Source organism: Liolophura sinensis, chromosome 1, assembly GCF_032854445.1.
Source record: "Liolophura sinensis isolate JHLJ2023 chromosome 1, CUHK_Ljap_v2, whole genome shotgun sequence".
In the NCBI taxonomy this organism is placed as follows: Eukaryota; Metazoa; Mollusca; class Polyplacophora; order Chitonida; family Chitonidae; genus Liolophura; species Liolophura sinensis.
This window is the reverse complement of record NC_088295.1, coordinates 9,016,864-9,033,399: the sequence shown is the minus strand read 5'-3', so window position 1 is coordinate 9,033,399 and position 16,536 is coordinate 9,016,864. Positions and strand designations below refer to the sequence as shown.

Below are 16,536 nucleotides of genomic sequence, written 5' to 3'. Positions count from 1 at the left end.
TATACGACGGCCACCAGGATGATGGTAAACGAGAATTGGACAGAACCCGAGGAAAACCCATGACAACACCTACAGGTTTCTGGTAGACCTTCCCATGTACGACCAGAGAGGAAGCTTGCATGAGCTGTGCTTGAACTCACAGCCATCGCATTGGTGGTAACAACTCGGCTACAGATAACACAACCTTCTACTGATACGCATACAATTGTTACAACCCGGGTGGGAATTTCAGCCAAACCTAGCGCACATTATTTATGGGTGGATCAATACTGACAATTTACTCCATACTCACAACATTTTCGTTTAACGGTAGTGTTGCAAGTCTTCGGATGTTATAGATGCATACACAGCTAGAGAGAAAATATATGAAATTGAAACAATATCTTTCACCTTTCATTAAAATTATTACAATTAATTTATCTATACTGAAGGAAAATATGTACAAATACGGAGAAAATGTTCAGGCTTTAATTTTAATTGGTTTATGGATCTTTTTAAGCAGCAGATCCCGGAATCACAAAGCTATCTTATACTGAAGTCAAAATTTCAAATCACTTTATAATTGATATTTCTGGAGTAACAAGGTCAAAATATTTCTTGACGACGTAAGTTCAGGGTACTTTATTGTACAACAAATTTCAGCTGACATAACGGAAAGGAACATGCCAAACTTCATGATTAAAATTTTGACTTAAGTCTAAGATCGCTTCGTGATCCCGGAGCCAGTAATTTATTCACATTAACATCTGACTGCACAGTTAACTGACCCTGACAAGACTGTCAGGCACAGACTTATAATATAAAAACGCCCCTTTCAGTTTCCGGTAAATACATATGTGTCTAGGTAAAAAACTGAATTTTGTGATATGGAGAAAAGCTATAAGAAAAGGCAAGAAAATCTTTCATTTCTACATCGTTGTATTCCAGATGCAGTTTCGAACTTTCCTTCTCATGATAGTTGTTTCTACATCTATTACTTGCCATGTACATCTATTACTTGCGCTGGCCTGCCTATACATGTGCTTGCATTTCTTATTTATTTGTTCGAATTTCAGAGTTATTCAAGCATATATTCGGAGTTGTGAAAACCAGATCATTTCAGACGACAGGTATATCTGAATGATGGTATGGTTGGGGGCATGCTAGGGCAAAATCAGACTTAGTAGTATCAGGTTATTAGTGAATACACTTTCTAGATATAGCACCCATTCTCGTGCTGATATCTTGTCCAGACCACCCCAGGTTTCGAAAAAGTGACCTTTGTCAGGCACCTAATCGCGAGTAATAACGGTCAACTATCTAGACCATTCAACCAGGTAGCCTCAGAGAAGTAGCTCTTATTAACCGTGATCGTTTAAATACGTTAAATTGGGAACTCATATATCTGATTAAATCTATGAAATAACCGAAACCCTCGGGTTTAATACTGCTTTTAAAAGTAATGTAGTTTGAATTGGTCATGTCATGATGGTGCTTCCAGCAAGAAGGTCCATGGGAGCCACATTTATCATACCTTTACACTGAAGCAGCACGATGAAGACAAGACACTGTTCCAGTCAGCACACTGGATACGCCCACACATAACATCTAGCTCCCACTGTCCCTCCCGCCCCAAATATATGCTGAACATCGTTTATATGTACAGTTTCTCAGAAACGTTTTCTTTTAGAATAACTTGCCATTGATTCCATCCCTTCTTATAGAACTCTCAATACACAGGGTCCTTGACGGGCTTCTCAACGTGACATTCCCATACAATAGGTTTGTAAGCTAAGACGATCTAAATGGAGGTTATGTGCATATGTTTTAGTGCAATGTGTGACAGACGGACGGACGAACGGACAAATAATTAAACAATAATAATCAGCAATGACATCCAACATCTAGATGATTGACATGGATTACTGTTCACATGCATAAAGCACTGACTGATGGCACCTACCACCATGCAGTGTCTATCTATTCTCTAACGGAACTTTAATGTATTCCAAAACAACCGTCAGATATAACAGCAGGTCCGCCACAGAAGGTTATATTAAGTAGGCGGAGGATCGCTTGGCCATTAGGGATGCGTGAGATTCCCGTTATTTCCCAATGATACAGCTCTAAATGTTCGATTCGCAGAAAGAATTAGTACAGAACCAACCTTGACCTTCAAAATCTGAACGTACGCCTATCTACTCCAGGAACCATGCGGGATACCTAATATTTCAGCAATAATATGAGATACCTACGAACGCCAGTAAGGAGCAATACAAGAATGCACCTTACAAAGTATTCGGCCTAGTCAAGATTTTCAACAATTCCTGAATGAAACCCCTCAAAACATTAAACGGATTTTTAAAAATAAATTTTCATTCTAAAGATGTATCAGTGAATAAAATATAAGCTGTTAGCAGTAACCCCCTCCCCCCACCCCCCACCCCCACCCCACCCCCAAACAGCCTTATTTAACCAGAATTACGTTAGTTTCTGCAAATGAGTGCTATTACGGTCCTGAATCCATCAACAGGAGGGTGTAGATATGGCCTGTCTATCGTACTAACATCAACAGGAGGGTGTAGATATGGCCTGTCTATCGTACTAACATCAACAGGAGGGTGTAGATATGGCCTGTCTATCGTACTAACATCAACAGGAGGGTGTAGATATGGCCTGTCTATCGTACTAGCATCAATAGGAGGGTGTAGATATGGCCTGTCTATCGTACTAACATCAACAGGAGGGTGTAGATATGGCCTGTCTATCGTACTAACATCAACAGGAGAGTGTAGATATGGCCTGTCTATCGTACTAACCACACTGTTACTTGAGGATGTAGGCGTTACCATCGCTGACTCATGAGTACAAACAAACTACAAGAAAAACTTTCAGAAAAAAATTTTAATATCAAACTGACTTTTCTGAATAGTGTTGCCTTTCTAAAGCGAAATACATAAATACATTGTTTTAGGCTACAATTATATCCTTATTGTAAATATAAAATGAACAGTCGGTGTATATTTAAGATGCATTTGTTTGGTGACCCGACACAATGTAAGAGAATATTCCATTCACACGACGGCCGTCAGTTATACGAGTGGAGTGAGTAAGTGAGTGAGTGCTTGGGGTTTAACGTCGTACCTTATACGAGTGGAGACAACGGGAGTGCACAGATTAAACCACCGATCTTTGTTAAGTTATTAACGAATTTTCCCACGTGTGATATACTGGTGGAAGACTGTGGAACTTCACGTAAGACTACCTATAATTAGCCACCAATATGCCCCGAGAGGTAGGTTTTATGAATAACAATGAACAATGAACAAGTAAGCCTTTAACTATAAAGTCCACTTCGCTAAAGGATACTTAACACTAGTAGGTTGTTAGTGGGACGAGAACAGAGAAAGACTGATTCAACCAAAGAGAACACCTTAATAACTCGGCCACCTCTTAACGCATTCTTACACATATACCAGCGAAAGGTAATATATTGGTTGTTTGATGCAAGCTGTCAGATTCACAGTCGATTTGTTTAATATCGTATATTACATTAGTGTGAACGAATAAATGAGATACTGACTCCTTGTAGTCAACACCGTTGTGAATTCCAGAGAATATCTGTTTCGAAAAGCTATTCATCAGCTACATCTCATGACTTGAAAAATATAAGCAGCAATACACAAAAACGTTATATCACAAGTTTAACAAATTAGTGACGCGATAAAATGCTAACTGAGATCACCACCTCGCTTGGTCAAACTTGGAAATCCTCTATCTGTATTACACTTCGTACAAGACAGACGTACAGAGGACGACAATTTACACCCAACATACTTCTTACTAAATTTATTTAAAGCTTTACTGTCTGTAAATGAGTTAAACACACATTTAACAAAACTGGTCATTAAAACCACCTGCTGTCTTTACAATTCCGTTTTTTTGATATAGTGCCATGATCATGGTTCCTTGACCACAAAGCTCGTCTGTTCAAATGCACATACATTTATTGCCGGCTATTGTAAAGTATGCTATGGCTTCATGGGCCAGGTTTATACACAGGAGAGTTCCTCTTGCCTCAAAGCACGCATTACGTGTCCAAATGAGTAACCGTTACATGGCGTCGTGTGTTTAAAATGGAGGGAGCTTAACATAACTATACTAAAATATCCTACACATAGATATTGGTGGATAAACACGTCATCCTAACAATGTAAAACCGCTATGCAAAGATATTAAAAGCATAAATGATTCTAAAAGCCTTTTTTTTCTTGTGGCGAGAAATAAAACTACAATGCATTTTTATTAAAAAAATTCCGTCATTGCTGTTGATATTCTTTTCATTTATTACGATAATGCTGCCGTCGAATAACATTATAGGCCTGTTTAATTCCATATGCCTTAATTCTATGGCTGTCGTCAATCTAAAAGAATTTCTTTTCTCCACCTTTAGGCGTCTTTGGCGTTTTGGGTGTGCGTGCTACTTCAGCTTTACAGGTGTAAGATTTGAATAATCTGTCGGCCAGTGACGTAGGAAGGTACATGATAATGGAAGAGCGGATATAAGACAGCCAGTAGGGCACATAGCGGGTCTTGGGGTCCTCCGTCACCACCGCCTCCACCATCAGATCGATCACTTCATCCACGTTAGGACGTGCATTGTTCACGTGGGCCTTGAGGTTTTTCAGAAAGGCGTCAAAATACTCCTGCCCATAATCCTCCTTGATTTCGGTTGGTGTTTCCGCCCAGTTCTTCCGGTTCATATCGACAAGATAATCCGGCGAAGAGATGGGTGTTCTGAAATGTTTGATTTTATGTTCAGTGCAAGTTTGACAGATGAGGAGAAGACAATGAAACACGAATGTTTCGGGTTTGAGTTCTTTAACCTAATGAATAGATTTAAGCAAATGCAAGAGACAGAAAAACGACCTTCATGTTTCTTCTTAAGAAAATAGTATATTCAGTCTCATAGAACTAGCCACACATTCAATCTGACCAATCAAATTAATCTGCGACAATGCAGTCAGAATTGACAGAATAGGAATTATGTAAGACACCATACCTGTAAAGGCCGGGTTCCACTGTGATAACTCGAACCCCAAATTTATCCATTTCTCTGCGTAGCCCATCTGAGAAGGCCACACAAGCCACTTTAGACATGGAATAACCAGTAAAGGCGGGTATGGTAAATCGCCCTGTAATGACAAGCAGTCTCATGGAATTAACTGCTAATCCAAACCAACTATATACAAAGGGAAAATGGTGACAAATGCTATAGTGTGTAGTTTATCATGAACAATATGATGTAAAACTGAAATAAGTGATGAGAATGTTTCTCCGAATCATTACAGTATCAAATATTAGGCTTACGACGTACACTGACGCGTTCCAAAATCACTGTATATTTCATGAGCGTAATCATGAGCAGTCCTGCACAGAGCGTGTGTTAGAATTGTTTCTGTCATTGGTGGTCATGTGATAGTCATCTCATGGCAACAAAACTTTTACGACGACATCTTCGCAATTTAGCAACATGACAAACCTTATTGACACATAAAACCGTGCAACATGTATGATGTAGACACTGTACAGCAGATGGACATAGTTAATCGATAAAGCTATTTTTAATTGAAAAGCCAGAATCGAATGAATCCTTGCAATTTCCAAAGTCGTTCCATGTTAGGAAGAGTGACACAATCTTGTTCAGGCCGTTAGAAGATGAAATTGATGAATTACCTGCCAGGCTGGCTATGTTGATAACACGGCCACCACATCGTCTGATGGAGGGCAGAAAAGCCTTGGTTACCCGCACTACCCCAATCACGTTCACATCAAGCAGACGCTGGAATTGCTGCACTGTACACCATTCAATCTCCGAGAATACCGCTATCCCGGCATTGTTAACCAAGGCCCATAACTCTATAGCGAAAAAGTAACACACGTGTAAGCTATTTTAGGAGTGAGTGAGTGATTAGGGTTTTAACGTCGTACTTAGCAATTTTTCAGTCACATGACGACAAAGGAGTCCTCAGAGACATGTACGTGTAATGTAATGTGCCTCCTTGTTGCAGGACGGATTACCACCGCTCTTTCATCTGGTGCTGCTTCACTGGACGACTTACGAAAGATAAGTAAGCTGTCTAACCCGAACAATGATACTGATACGGGTCAACCACTCGTTGCACTATCCACTTAATACTGAACGCCTAGAAGGAAGCTACAACTTCCTCTTTTAAGGTCTTAGGTGTAGCCCGACCCAAGACTGACCTGGATCTACCGCCTCCAAAGCGGACGCTATACCAATTGAGCCATCGGGACCGGTGTAAGCTATTTTAAGTTAAGCAGTCAGTATTGTAGTGATGTTCTGATGAGTTCAAAAAAGAAGTTGAACTACGCACAATTTGGTCAAATAATAATGGAAAATAAATCCCTAGATGGAATAATGTCCACTGCCGCAATTAATACCCAGTTAATCAGTACTTTAATGGAATGGCAGAATCCATGCCCATGATGAACGTAGTCACACAGTGAAATATAACCATCAGTTTTTGAGTACTTCTCCTACTATTTAAGTCTTGTAAGCTGGACGATTCAGATCTTAAGAGATGAGTGAAAAAGTTCATGCTTGTTGTTTATTTTGACATTAACCTGGTGTTAAGTTGCATGTTTTCCATGCTCCATACACGCCTCGGCAATTCATTATTCTAATATTAGGCAAATAAGATTTGTTAGATTTGTTTGTTTGACATATCTATAGTTTTGCCTGACTGAAACATCCCGCTGAAGACACCAGACACGACTCCCATCCCCGTCAAGTTACACTGACACCGGTGTCTACCAGTCTGAGTGCTTTTCCTTCCTCTTATACAAGATATCACTCTCACAACTACGCCACCGCGTCAGGTAAGGTTAGTTAGAAACATTAGATTTCATTTAAAAAAATCATCATTTCATTGAAATAATTATTTAAGCAGGTGAAGGTGCATATCTCTAATCTAGAATAAATTCCTTGATGAGGGATGTGTCATATTTGTACATGACGACCCCTTAGTCAATATCACTTTTATATTTTATACAGGCACATTTTATAGATGGAGTCTAATTAACAGCTGATCACGTTGAAACATCGACCACAGAGCTGACGAACATGAATTTTGCGGCTTTTGCACCCCAAAGGGTTCATTGCAGCCTCGCATCCTACTGATACATGTATCTGTTGATTGTAAACTGACTAAAACTGCGGAATATCTTATACCGTAGTAAATGTGAAGATAAGGAAACTACTGGCTGACAGAATGATTTGGATGAGTAGGGCTTGTAACGAAATAAACTTGATGTTTTTTCATTTGGCACTCTGATGAAATATTGATACGCTGGATATCCAATATCCAGTTACATATGTTAGTTGGACGGTGAAAGGAATATGTATTTCACATTAATGTATTGCTTGCCGATGGGCAATAGGGCTATAGATGATGCTTCCTAAACTGTCCATAAAATAATGCAATATCATACAAATCATATGACACGACGTCGACTGGTTACTTAAAGGAACACTTTCATTTTCACTTTCATTTTTCGCTTCTCCTGTTATTGTATTGTGGAAAATAATCTTTGAAAACAATTCCGTTAGTATTATCAGTAATTCTGGCGAAAGATGTATACGTAGGTCTACACAAAATAATAAAAAAAAAAAATGTAGCACAATAATTACCATGTATTTACTCTCCGTTTATAACTTTCCGTTTAAGATCAAAAACTGTACAGTTCGCCTTTAAGGTCTGCTCTAAGGCTTGGGATGCCTGCATTGTTCTTGGAACCAAAAAGAGTTAACAATCATGGGTTGGGGCTTACCACAGGATCCAAGATTGTTGGTGACCGTGTGCAAAGCTTGTTGAACCTGCCAATCATCTGTGACGTCACAAGGAATCAACTGAAGGCGGTCCGATGTCTCCCTCTTCAGAGATTGCGCACCATCTTTGTCAGGAAACAGACAACCCGCGAAAACGGTGAATCCCAATCTGTCCAACCTCTTCGCCAAGTTATGTCCAAAGCCACTATCGCAGCCTGAAATGACGAAGATCACACCAATTAACGGTGCACAACATTATATTTTTGTTCGACTTTGTGTAGTGAAAGGGACACGTTTCGAAAACTACAGCAGAAGGTTACGGAATATAACTCTTGGCCAAAATATCTACAATTACAACTTCTCCAGGAAGTACGCTGCCATTCCAGACAACAAAAAAATTGTAACTAGATGTATACACGATAACTAATCGATAATTACATGTACTTCCAGACAACACAATTGCACGCAGTACAGGTATGAAAATTATTTGGCCAATTGTTCTAACAGTGCATATCGAAATTTCTAGATTCGTTCATAAAGCCGACTTGTGTGACTTTCACATCTATAAGTCACTTGTGAGAAAGCTCGTCAGTGACTTGCTAAAGATGTATTACCCCATTCATTACCCCAAGCAATGCAGTTTGCTCCATGTAAAAAATGATATATGTATATGATGATGTATATGAAACATTCTCGAGGATGGAGTTAAAGAATAATCAAGTAAATAAATGCTACATAAAAGTGCCATTAACAGCATCACTGAACATGTATCATATAAAGGTAATACTGTCTGGAAGTATTAAAAGAACGACAACTTGTAGACAACAGTAAAACATTTAATGCCACCATCCACATGTTTTCATAAACAGAAAAGTTACACAAGTTGAAATATGGAGATACACATAGAGATAACAATACCGAGCTTAAAAAGCTGCTTCAAACCAATTTGCAAAATATGTCTGAATAAAAAGGGATGGTTATACACACGCCATAGATATTTACGGAAGTCAGTTTTTTAGGTCATCTACGTCTGTTCTTTTTCGTAAATCGACTTAGCACACATGTTTCCAATTATCTTATAATGCTCATTGCAGACACGTAATTCGAGCAAAATAACGGAACCATCTACTCGTTAGCGGAAATATGATAAGTAGAAGATCTTTGAGTTCTGAAAAACTTGATGAAGAAAGCGGATGTGCAGGTTAACCTCCTAATTTCAGATGGCAAGTAAATCATGGAATCCCTAAAAGTTCCGTATTTATAGCTACAGGTATCGGTGTATGTCTAAACCTATTATATAAACCCATGCGTCTAAAATGGATGTCCTGTAACACTATGATTAGACTCATACTGGGTTTATATACAGGCATACATTAGTGGATCGACTAAAGGCGAGCTTCAGCTTGATCATCTGCTTTCCTATTAGCAAATGGAAGAAGGCGATCCAGGTGAGCTCTCAAGGCAAGGCTATATGCATTCTTTACCGCCTGAAAATGGCCATCAGCATTTCACAACATACCATCAAAGGCAACAGTAGACACTGGGGTGCACTGGTGTAAAATCAGAAACTCGTAACCAGCAGTTATGACATTATTTATCACAGAGTACAACCACGTGTTCTACGCCCAATATACACCACACAATTATCACATTAATATGTGTATTCGCATAGGCCTACACAATTCCCGCCACACAAATATCACGGTGTTGAAGCATTATTCTATGAATTGTGAGGACAAAAACCATGCAATGGTGTCTCTATCGAGGTAACGCGTCGCTTCTATTTATTTAACTGATTAGTGTTTTATGCCGTACTCGAAATTATTTTACTTACACCACAACATGCAGCCGATCCAAAATGCATGTGAATAAGGAGACTGCATGATGCATGGGTTTTGTTAAATTATCTGTTAAAACGTTCTATGAATGTGTTGGTCAGGCAGATCGGAAATTCAGATGAATGAAGAAACGGATTAGGGTTATTGCTTTTTTGATGGCATCGTGCGAGTGGGCTTTGGTGGGTTTGTATGAATGTGTTGGCCAATGATGATCAAAACAGTATTTTCATTTGAAAGACAGAATGCCATTGTGAAATAGTTTATGATGGGATAACACTCGTAGTTCAATGTAAATGGAAAATTTCGCAGGGAATGGATTTGTCAAGGTCATCATCGTGTAATGGTAGTTCAGATGGCATCAAGGAACAACCCATCTATATGTCTAAATCCTAGTTAATTGTAAATTAAAACTGGGAATGGTTCTGTGGGAAATGGATTTGTCATGGCCATCACACACAACGGTAGTTCAAGATGGCAACAAAAACCAAACAACCCATCTCTATATTAAATGTAAATTATGTCTAAGTCATATAAACAGGATACCTATCCGTGGTACACGAGGTATCTCTTTGTAATTGTATCGATCTTGATAGGTTAATAATAGCTTTTTGTTACAACAGAACGATGAGCTAAAATATCTCGCTTTTAATTAGATCACTGCTCATATTAAAACACTGGTTTGGTTAAACGCGTTTAACACTGGTTCATATTGATCCCTGTCTTCTATTTTCCTATTAACCGCATTAATGGTGGTCAAAAGACTGTGTCAATTAATTGGTATAAAAAAGAGAACGAGAAACAATTTATTCATCACAACTCATGTTTTGTATAAACTCGAATATCCAAATGACGCCATCATTCTGTCTAACCAGCAAAAAAAAATACGGAATTTCTCGAATTTCCACCTTTTTGCATCGACAAATTTTTACAACAGACGTATATGTACACAAGCTTTAATGTAATGATGGTTACCTGTTCTATGATTTTGTATCAGAATGGAATCATAAAAGTGTAAACACGGGTGTTGACTGACTGGGATGTGTGTATATGGTTGGTGTAGTACAGCACCAGTGTAAATACTACGTGTGAGCCTGGTGTGTACCAGCCTGTGATTACGACATGGCACGCTGTGTACCCGGCCTGGCTCGAGCCTGAACGGAATATATTATCAGCAACTCTCACTTCCGAGCAGCTCTTATCAAACCGCACGAAAAACCACAACATACAGAGATAACATGGCGTACAGTCATGATATTTATATCAATATAGCAACATTTGTCTTCAAATATAAATTACTGCCTATTAAGATGACAAAACAATAGTCGCGGTAAAAAAAAAAAATGCGTTACGGCATGTTATTTTAGGAATGGCCTGTTAAACCCCCTGGCCGTTGTTTCTCTCCTTGATGACCCAGTTTATCTGAGATGTAGGCTGATCACAGGAACACGCCAACGCTTGAAGGAATCTCCACTTGAGATGTTTTATACCGCACTGGTGAAGTGAGTATACTCACTGTAATAGTATGCAAGCTGATTCATCCTGTATGTGATAACTCAGTCGAACAAAGAATGCCCTATACGTACATAGCAATTCCATATACTATATATCATTCTTTCCAGTTGCCGTTAATCAAGTTGTCCTCTCATCAACAAAACTGACGTACGGTTAGGAAGGAAACGGTATCGCCATCTCTATCGTCAAAACCATATGAGGTTTTCCTACTTTCACTTTCATTACTAATCATTCTAACCATTTAGCTTCGTTCGAACTAATGATGACCATGACCATGTATTCAGCATGCACACGTACAAATAACGTCTGAGGAATGGGGGCAACTGAATAGCAGAACCTACACATTGCACAATTTAACCATGCAGAAGTCTATATGCATCTTTTCATTCCCATAGGTTATTCTGTAGAGCGTACAAAGATTTCTCCATTGTTAAGGAAGCCCATTTAAAACCACAATCAGTTAACAGTTAATATGCACTCCCACCTAGGAAGTCCGTGTAATTATAGTCAGGAAGCGGTGAAAAGTCGATACGTATCGCTGGTGACCTTGTTGAAGACACACTTTTTTATTCTGTGGCCTTTTCCCTGTGAATTTTCTAGCGCACCTGATGTAACCCTTTAATTAACAATATGTAATCTGTCCACGCTCGTATGATTGTACATTAATATGATTATTCATGTACAAAAAGCGTCTAAGACATTTTCCAACACATAAATTGCACAGGACAAATCATAATTGTACTTAACTGTCTGTGTAACTGTTAAACCGGCACATGAAGTATTTCGTACAAGAAATTGCAGAAGCAGAAAGATCATAAAATTTAATAAAATTTATTGAACTATCAACTTAAAAGCTGGTTAAAAGCAAGATTAGCCCCCATAATCCAAAACACATTTTCCCAAAGGCCCATTGCATGCTTGGCCAACTAAAGCATTCCCGGTCAAAGGTTTTCGTTGTTGGAGTGCATGTCTCCAAATTTCATATACTTTGGTAAGACACTCCAAAGAAAATATTTAAGTGTTTCCTTCGTTTACTTAACGGTGACCCAAAATATGAACTTATGTGTTTGCCAGTTAATGGGTGTAGCAATGTCTGTCGGCCTTTAAGATTGCAAAGTCTACGGCACGGAGGGCATATGTGTGTGTGCGCTTGTGTGCGCTCGTGTGTGAGCGCGCGTGCGTGTGCGCCTGTGTGTGTGTTGTTTTATTAACGTTGGCAACAGATGCAGGAATTGTTACAGGTTAAGATAATGATTACATGGGAGATATGTAAGCCAACTAAAATATTCCTGGTCAAACAAAAAGAAGATAGGAGAAACAGCTTATTGAAGTCACAGACGTTGGGACATTAGCATGCATGTTTGTACCACAATGTTTTTAATAAAGCTGTACCTTCAAACCCAAACTTGTATGTCTAGTCTAGCCAAACTCACCGGTTATGTGGTATCCAGAAACACGAGTGAAAGTCACTTAGTGTCAACACGACATCCCCTATCGGACCCCCAAGCCCAACAAGCAATATATAAGTAGACTTACCCACATGTTTTAAAGTTTATCTGTAGGCATGAAACTTAACGATCCCTTTAACATTATTCAGGCCACACCACAAGAGTCTCAAGGAGCGTAAGACTGAGTAATAGCTTTTACAAAGTGGCCACAAATATCACAAATGGTCTTGGAAAAATGTTAAGGTCACGAAGGTTTGAAATGGGTGGCTCTTTTCTGCACCAGGAAGGACCAATGTCACAAATTCAGGCTTCATTCCATGTGTTCAATATAAAACGTGCTTAACTCTAAGTCCTCACGTCTTCTAAATTAGCTGACGCTAGTGAAATTGGAAGAGAATGACAAGGTCATACTTCAACAAGGGCCCTCGACCTTGGCTAGATGCATGAGTGATTTGACGTACTTTGACAATTCACATAATAGGAGGAAATGACCAAGTAGTGGGGATGAATGAATGACCAACCGGACAACAGTAAGCGAAAACCGACAAACAAACTTCAGCTAAAACTGATGAGGCTAAACAACCTTCTAACTGGTGACCTTGTCATCAACTGGCACTGTGTGTATGAACTGGTCTTGCCGTATAACTTGGCGAACTGTTTCTTTCATGCCGCGGGTGTGACACAAATATCATGGCAATAATCGAGATGTTTTTTTTCTACGAATCGATTCCAAGCGATGTTGATAGGGGTGTTATACCCAAAGAAAACAAATGAACACAATCCCTCCGCAGTGTGTAGAAGTCTCGCTCTACCCACGTGTAGCCGATTTTTACGGCGTACATTTATGAACTATATTTGCGCTCATTAAATTAGTTCTGAGATTTGGTAAATGACGAACGTTTTGCAGCTATCTCATCCACACAGGCCTGTTTAATGAGATCCACGTACAGTACATCGTCTGTTTAACACAGCTTGTCATAAACATCCACAGTACTCTAGCGTAGTTTATTCTAGCGAGAATGTTTCCATTCAGCTTCAGGGATCATTTGGAACGTTCTCCAGATGTGGGAAACAGGCCGCTAACTTCCTATCCACACTGGTCTACAGAACGTGTAAATGGCTGTTTGAAAACGTCCGCTCGTTTTAACTCTCCTGACTGAATGAAGCTGCAGCACAGATTCCCATGAACCTTGTAAAACGTGCCTCTTGATAAGATACATATACTTGATTTTAATGCCGCGTCAAAACAGTTAAAACAAGGAACAAAAAGGACCGCGTTCATAACAGTTTTCCACACATAGTTATTAAGTACTAATGATTTTTGGGAATGATTTCCTCAAATGCTTTTTCCCCATTACAATTACGATCATACATATAGGAGAACACATTTGTGATAAATATTGTTTTTTACGACGACGAAGAAGGAGTCAAGCAGCTGAGAAAAATTGCAAATTTGTAGCAATTGGTAATTGTGACTGAGAAGAGCGCTGTGAGCCATAACCAGCTGTAAAGTACTTAAGACCAACCGCGTGCACAACTGCCTCAATTAAGTCATCAACTTTTCTACATTAAATGACGTAAGTGAACTTGGAAAATAACCAGTTATACATAGTATGCAAAAAGCCAACCAAGCACACAACAATTACAAAGCTGAGAATTGAAGTCTCTATTTGGATTCATCTCAGGTCCCAAACCTTTACATGAAGCTGTGTGTTTGCATTCACTATTTTAATACGACACATTGATGCGTCTATACCAACCACTGATTCTTATCGGGCACCGGCTGATTTATAAAAAAAATAATTCTGGTGTATGCCTGAGTAAGGTATTACACAGGTGACTAGAGTGGGGATAAAAGAGACGTGTATGCCTGAGTAAGGTATTACACAGGTGACTAGAGTGGGGATAAAAGAGACGTGTATGCCTTAGTAAGGTATTACACAGGTGACTAGAGTGGGGATAAAAGAGACGTGTATGCCTGAGTAAGGTATTACACAGGTGACTAGAGTGGGGATAAAAAGAGAGGTGTATGCCTTAGTAAGGTATTACACAGGTGACTAGAGTGGGGATAAAAGAGACTTGTATGCCTGAGTAAGGTATTACACAGGTGACTAGAGTGGGGATAAAAGAGGCGTGTATGCCTGAGTATTACACAGGTGACTAGAGTGGGGATAAAAGAGACGCTATTGAGAAAGTGCCTCGATCTGCCGCCACTCGAGTCGGTATAATGTAGGCTACTGAATATTTCACTTGCTGGAGATTCTTCATGCAGTTTACAACCACACTGGGTAAAACATTATGGCATAAATACCAAACAATTGAGTTCGTAAACACTGTTCTCATGGTTGACTATTAAAATCGGGTGGCTCATAAAGTCTGTCTTAGTCTACAGATGTGAGGCAACTGTCAGAAACAGCAGCTGTCAGCAGCTGGGATACCTCATGCAGTTCTCGGTCAGCCAGGTTCAGTAAGCACAGCCTGTGTTTACACTAATCTCATATTCGTCAATCAACAAGTCTTCTGTGAGCTTAAGGGTCTCGGAAAAGCGTTTGTAAGTGACTGAATCTAATCTTAGGCTCAAGCCTCATCCACCATAGCGTAAAGATGCTTGCTGGTTAAAGCTGTAATAAACACACTAGCTAGTTTATAACCAGCCCATTACATAGTCTGTATAACCAGCCCACTACATAGTCTGTATAACCAACCCATTACATAGTTTGTACAACCAGCCCATTCCATAGTCTGTATAACCAGCCCATTCCATAGTCTGTATAACCAGCCCATTACATAGTCCGTATAACCAGCCCATTCCATAGTCTCAATAACCAGCCCATTCCATACTCTGTATAACCAGGCCATTTCATAGTCTCAATAACCAGCCCATTCCATACACTGTATAACCAGGCCATTACATAGTCTGTATAACCAGCCCACTACATAGTCTGTATAACCAACCCATTACATAGTTTGTACAACCAGCCCATTCCATAGTCTGTATAACCAGCCCATTACATAGTCCGTATAACCAGCCCATTCCATAGTCTCAATAACCAGCCCATTCCATACTCTGTATAACCAGGCCATTTCATAGTCTGTATAACCAAGCCCATTCCATACTCAGTCTCTATAACCAGCCCATTCCATAGTCTGTATAACCAGGCCATTCCATAGTCTCTATAACCAGCCCATTCCACGGTCTATATAATTAGCCCATTCCATAATCTGTATAACCAGGCCATTCCGCAGTCTGTATAACCAATCCATTCCATAGTCCTCTACAACCAGCCCATTCCAGACCATTCTGTATAACTAGCCTGTTTAATGGCACGCGGAACAATATTGCTTTGTTAGTTGGATAAATGTCATAAAATACTAACAACATTACCGTATTACAAATGCACTGGAAATCATAGACCAGTCATATGGCTCTAAACGTTACATAAATGATTCTAGCAGTATATATAACCAGGTTTTTTGTTTCTTAATTAGGTATACAGAGAGGATCTCATGGTTTAATTATCTTCTGCATCAGTACATCTTAACACACCTTTAGTGCGGCCGCGCTTTGATATCTTCATCATTAAAACGACAAATATGGTATGACAGCACGTTAGGGGTGAATTCCCATGTACACCTGATGATTTATGGCTATACTTACCTGTGATGAACACAGCCTTCCCACGAGGCTCTACCGTCTCTGATGTGGAGCCGTCCCCCAGGAGGAACGCGAGAGAAGCTCCAGCCAGGCTCAGCCAGACCAGCCAACCCGGTACCCACGATTCCAAGCCGATCAACCTCAAAACATGCCAGGAAAAGAAGAAAGTAAACAAGGCTACTACGGCCAGGATTGTTCCGATTAGCTTTCTGGTCGCCATTTCAAATGCCAGGTAGGCCTATATCCTCAGCC

General features: G+C 39.6%; 1 protein-coding gene and 1 long non-coding RNA gene across 2 annotated transcripts in view; one reads left to right on the top strand and one right to left on the bottom strand.

Moving 5' to 3' along the window:
- The window catches only part of LOC135462068 (uncharacterized), an 11,660-nt gene extending 4,410 nt beyond the window's left edge, over positions 1-7,250 (top strand). The window contains exons 2-3 of the long non-coding RNA XR_010443427.1: positions 6,737-6,882; positions 7,058-7,250. This is a non-coding gene — a long non-coding RNA (uncharacterized LOC135462068). The remainder of the gene's footprint in view (positions 1-6,736; positions 6,883-7,057) is intronic.
- Positions 2,866-16,536, bottom strand: LOC135462067 (17-beta-hydroxysteroid dehydrogenase type 6-like). Its single transcript, XM_064739420.1, has 5 exons — positions 16,288-16,536; positions 7,834-8,046; positions 5,716-5,898; positions 5,042-5,174; positions 2,866-4,776 (listed from the first exon to the last, which is right to left on the bottom strand). Exons 1-5 carry the CDS (start codon positions 16,502-16,504, stop codon positions 4,404-4,406), a joined length of 1,119 nt encoding a protein of 372 aa, XP_064595490.1. The 5' UTR covers positions 16,505-16,536; the 3' UTR covers positions 2,866-4,403.